We start from the raw sequence: 5,868 nt of genomic DNA, 5'->3' as shown, positions 1-5,868 counted from the left end.
AAACTCTTAGAGGAAAACATAGGCAGAACACTCTATGACATAAATCACAGCAAGAGCCTTTTTGACCCTCCTCCTAGAGAAATGGAAATAAAAACAAAAATAAACAAATGGGACCTAATGAAACTTAAAAGCTTTTGCACAGCAAAGGAAACCATAAATAAGACCAAACGACAACCCTCAGAATGGGAGAAAATATTTGCAAATGAAACAACTGACAAATGATTAATCTCCAGAATTTACAAGCAGCTCCTGCAGCTCAATATCAAAAAAACCAACAACCCAATCCAAAAATGGGCAGAAGACCTAAACAGACATTTTTCCAAAGAAGATATACAGATTGAGTTTTAAAGATAACCAAAAGACATTCAGAATCGTCTATTAGTTAATAACACTCATTTAGTTCAAAAATAATTTTTAAATGTAGTAGTTTTTACTTTTATTGTTCTGAGATTGAGCCTGAAGCGACCTTGATAGTCAGTAATAATTTAGATATATGAAATGATGTATTTAAATGTTTTTTTTTATAATAATGTTTAGGTGTATTAAACAGGTGCCCTTGAAAATAATTCAGTAACTTTATGGTGGTACTTTATGAATGGAAACATATTAATAGACATATTTTATAAGCATATCAACATATAAATACATTTCTCTATTAGGTAAAGTCTTAACAATCTACTTCACTCTATGCTAACCTACTGTATTACCATACCATACCACATGATACCATACTCTACCATGCTGTAACTGTACCATACTATACTTTATCATTCTATATTCTATCATTCTGTATGTCAATGAGTAACTATAATATCAGTACCCCAGTAGTTTTGAGGTTGAATATTATTCTGGTTTTGACATGCTGAAGTAGGTACTTATGTTTAGATGTACGTGTATTAATTTATTAACTAAACCATATTCAGATTATTAATTGTAACAAAGATGTGCATTATAGCAAATGTGTATAATTTAATTCAGGGCCACGTATTGCAGCTAGTATTATGTCTCTTAAGTTTCTTTCAATCTGGTACTGTTCACCTCCTCCTCTTTTTTATAACAATAACTTATTGAAGTGATTGAGCCTGTTGCTTAAAAAAATAATAATAGGGCTTCCCTGGTGGCGCAGTGGTTGCGCGTCCGCCTGCCGATGCAGGGGAACCGGGTTCGCGCCCCGGTCTGGGAGGATCCCACATGCCGCGGAGCGGCTGGGCCCGTGAGCCATGGCCGCTGAGCCTGCGCGTCCAGAGCCTGTGCTCCGCAATGGGAGAGGCCACAATAGAGGGGGGCCCGCATACCACAAAAAAAAAAAAAAAAAAATAATAATAATAATAATAAAGACCTACTTATTTTAATAAAATATCGACTTGTTCTTTCTTGATTTAGTGTCAGTTCTAGAGGAAAAAATTATTTAGGAAAGGAATATACATATTGGGAAGTGTATAGAGGAAAGTGATTATGAATATAGAACCACATCCTTAAGAACAATAAGAGAAGTTGAATTTGTTTAATTTGGAGAGGAGATAACGCAGGAGGTTATGAAAGCTATTAAAACTCACTCATTTATAGTTAGTGACAAATGTGTAAGGCATTATTCAAAGTACTTTATGTATATAAACTTTTAAAATTCTTGTAGCAACCCATAAGGCAGATTCTACTTTTCCACCCCATTTTACATATGATGAAACTGAGGCATAAGATATAGAGATTTTAAGGTCACAGCTTATGTAACGGAGCCAGGTTTTCACCCTGTGCAGCCTGAATCAGAGTGGGTGCTTTTTAAAGACACATTTGTGCAATAAGTGTATGTGGAACAACTGTTATACCTAAAGCACTATGCCTGGAACTCTTGGTAACCTGGAGATGATTAGGTTATGGATCCTGCCTTCAAAAGGTTTGCAGTTCAAACAATTTAAAGGACTATTATGTGGAAAGGAAATTATATCCATTCTGGATAGTAGAACTTCAAGTGATATAACAAAGACCAGAGATGAACTTTTGGGAATATTCATTTGGTCTTAATATAAGAAAGACATTTAATAAGTCTCCTTACATATGGCATGAAGTTTTTACTTCTCAACAGGACTGCTGTTTTTGTTGTTGTTGTTGTTGTATGCAGGCCTCTTACTGTTGTGGCCTCTCCCGTTGCGGAGCACAGGCTCCGGAAGCACAGGCTCAGCAGCCATGGCTCACGGGCCTAGGCGCTCCGCGGCATGTGGGATCCCCCCAGACCGGGGCACGAACCCGTGTCCCCTGCATCGGCAGGCGGACTCGCAACCACTGCGCCACCAGGGAAGCCCAACAGGACTGCTTTTAATGGTCATATCTGCTTGTGATATAATGGGCAGCTTCAGAAATTAATGTGATCTTGGTTACTGAAATGAGACACTGAGAGTTTAAGTAACTTGTCAAAGGTCATACGGCTGTAGTGAATGTCAGGACCTGTTTGAATAAATTTTAAAACGAGGACTGAAAGTTCTAAGAGGGTGAAAATCATGCCTGTCATATTCACTGTGGTATTCTCAGCATGTAGCAAAATCCCTTGCATGTAGTTGGCGTTCAAATGTTTGTTAAGTAAATGAAAAGTTATATGCAGTCAACTTATAGTTTGTGTTAATACAAATTATTGAAGTGAAAGGTTATAAGGAATTTTTTATTAATATTTCTATAGTCATAGGTTTTAGAAACATTATTTATTCATAATAATTTTACTTATATGTTCTATTGTATAACCAATATTTTTTGACTTCCTGTTTTTCCAACAGTTTTGGGTTAGTTCAGCTACAGTGTAGCTGAATAAAGAATATGTTTTCTTTAAGTTGCTTAATACTTTTATACAGCCTTAGAGGACTTTTAACAAAACTATATGCTCTTTACCATTATAATGCTGAAACTAAAAACTTTTTTTTTTACTGTTATTCCAGCTGCTCTTTTATGTCTACATTTCATATCTGACCTTTTTATGTTGTAGTCCAAATAACTTTGATCTTTTCTCAAGTTGTCCATTGTTGCATAAAAATCTTCTAGCTTCTTGTAATGAGTACAGTCTATTCATACAAAAAAGAGATTGTTCCAGAAAATTCCTCCACCATTGTAACTTCTTGCTACTTTAAATTCAGTGAACATCTGCACACACTGTATTTATTTTACATTCAGTGATGAACTGTTTTTAGAAATTTCTTAAAGCTAAGAGTTATTTCTTTGGTAAGGAACCATGGATTAGAAAAAGGTATAACATATATATGTATTGTTGGGTTAATTATAATCATTCCTAATAAGTGACAATCTATTCAGCCCAAATCTTTATGAGAAAAACGCTTGTTTATTTGTTTATTTTTGCATTTAGGCATCCCAGAAGAATCCAGGGAAGATACTGAATATCAGCATAAGCTAAATATGTTTAAAAAACAGTGTTTCAGGAATGATATTCACAAATTGGTCCTAGCGGCTTTGAACAGGGTACGTATAATATAGGTTTCCTGCCTTTATTACTCTTAACTAGAATATGAAATTGGGGAAGTAGGGGTGCTTTTATTAGCTTAAGTTTTCCATGTTCCGTTTACTATGATAGTAGGAAGTTATATGTTTAGAGACATAAGGTGACAGTAGGGATGTAGGGGGTGAAGAGATGTGCCATTCCAGCTAAGAGAAGTGCACCGTCAACTACAGACTTTGACAGCCTCTTTTGATAAATCCATTCGAGTCTGTTCAATCAGAAAGAGAACTCTAGATGTGCAGCTAAGCCTCACGAGTGATGTCAGGAGCCATGACTGCTATTTTCTCTTTCTGTCCTCCTGGCTGCTTGTCTTTCTTTTCTTGTCCCAGGCTGAAAGGTTCAGTCCATGAAGACACACAGGGCACACATTAAAGTCTTTTTTGATTCCCTGTGCTTGTTTTCATTTTACTCCTTAGGGATAACCTCTGAAATGGCTCAGTGTGCATTGTTTTCTCCCAGTGTTAGGTGTTTACATATCTATGTACATTTGCAATAATATAATTAATAACTTAATAATCATACTACATCTGAAAAAGGAGAAGAGGAGCATTATGTTTATATTGTGCAGTGCAAAAGGTATTGATGGAATTAAGATGGTTTTGAAATTTAACATAAGATGAATTGGTTCTTTATAAAAGATATCAGAGGAAAGAGGTAAAGATTAGGTTAATGTTTTCATGAAAGGAAGAGAGTAGTCAAAGTAATTAATAGAAATAATTCCTTGTGATTTAGTATACTTTGAAAAATGTCATGAATTAATTAGAAGAGCCTGCAGAGATACCTTCAAAAATGCAATTTAAACTGAACTTTATAATGTAATTGTTTATGATATATTTGAGTCATTTGTACTCAAACCTTAATATGATTCTTGAGTATAGCCATGGGTTGAATTTAATTCCAGAAATATTTGGTGAAAATAAGTATGTGGAAGGAACTGTGTTAGACACTGGGAAGACAAAAATGAATATGCTTTGTATCCTTCTGTAATGGATCTCATAATCTGGCTGGGCCATGCATAAAACATAAAACACATATTAGGTTGTTCTGTATTAGCACTTATGAGCTGCACTAGCTTTATGAACAGTACTTTAGGAACATAGAGGAGATAGTAGTTAATTTTGTTCATGGTATGTGTTGGTGAGAAGTAAGAGGTACCAGAAAAGCCTTTTGGTAACTCTGATTCTGATTATCCCATCTTTCCTAACATTATTGAATACGGGTGTGATAGAGTGGAAGGAGTGGGCAGTCAAAGGAGAAGTACTGTGCTTACTGCCATCAGTACTGTGATGCCAAGAAGATCACTCTGCTCCCAGGTCTTACTTTCTTTTGCTATATAATCCCAGGAGAAGTGGTTGAGAACCTCCCTACCCCTTCCTTTATTTTCCATGCCACACTTGAGTAATGACACACAGCATCTCACTAAACAGTGACTGTCATTTGTGGGCAGGGAATTAAGGTCATGGGGAAACAGAAGTGACACTATTTATTTTAAAAAATCTCCCCTGTGTAATTCCCCTAATTCTTCACCATGGTTGAGAAAAAATGCTCTAAAAGATGAATGTATCTTTTTGTTAGTTCTAAAATTCTGTGATTGCATGTCTCACTCTGAATAAATGTTACAAGGCTTCAGAGATTTTAGGTCCAAATACTACTGATGTAATAAAATGAATTACCATTAAAAATAAGCCTATTCTTGGAGATCAGACTTCCAAATAAGGTAGAATTTGAGATTCAACTAAGATTTACAATGCGAAGACTATTAAAAGTATTTATTAAAGTGAATCAATGTTTGGAGATATATATGTGTGTATGTAAATATATACGCATATAATATATATATATACACATATGTATGTGTAAATCCAATAACATTCACGCTGAAGTTAAATGTCTGAAATATAGACATTCCATTTATGCTTGATCCTTTTAGCTTTTTCTACACATGAAAACATTCAGTCACCTGTTCTAGAGAGATCGATTTGCCCAGTATTGTCTCTGGAGAACACAGTAGAAAATAGGACTCTCAGCATTTTGGTCACATCTGTGCTTTGTATGCAGTGACACTGCTGCTGTCTTCAGCCAGGGAACTTACAAAGTCAAACCAGTCTTCTGATTAAATGGACACAAATCAAAGAGCTTGTGTGCTTCTCAAAAACCTTAAAGCAAAATGTACCCAGTTTAAATACTGAAGATATTTATTTCAACTGTAAATAATATGTAGTGAAAGAAAGAGCTTATTTGCAAAAGTAACAATAACAGCAAAAATAAATTACATAGGAGTAAAGTAATAAAAGTGTATAAAGCTACTCTAGGGCTTCCCTGGTGGTGCAGTGGTTGAGAGTCTGCCTGCTGATGCAGGGGACACAGGTTCGTGC

General features: G+C 35.4%; 1 protein-coding gene across 7 annotated transcripts in view; it reads left to right on the top strand.

The window, feature by feature from the left end:
- Nucleotides 1-5,868, top strand: part of LRRK2 (leucine rich repeat kinase 2) — a 172,505-nt gene that overhangs the window by 42,712 nt on the left and 123,925 nt on the right. For all 7 annotated transcript variants that reach the window (XR_008617710.1, XM_024122804.3, XM_055085694.1 and 4 more), the window contains one exon: nt 3,344-3,456. Coding sequence is in view for 6 of the 7 variants with exons in the window: in XM_024122804.3 (XP_023978572.2) it covers nt 3,344-3,456 (113 nt within the window). In the remaining variant the exon portion in view is untranslated. The remainder of the gene's footprint in view (nt 1-3,343; nt 3,457-5,868) is intronic.

This window comes from Physeter macrocephalus, chromosome 6, assembly GCF_002837175.3.
Source record: "Physeter macrocephalus isolate SW-GA chromosome 6, ASM283717v5, whole genome shotgun sequence".
Lineage (NCBI taxonomy): Eukaryota > Metazoa > Chordata > Mammalia > Artiodactyla > Physeteridae > Physeter > Physeter macrocephalus.
This window is presented reverse-complemented; position numbering and strand designations above follow the sequence as displayed.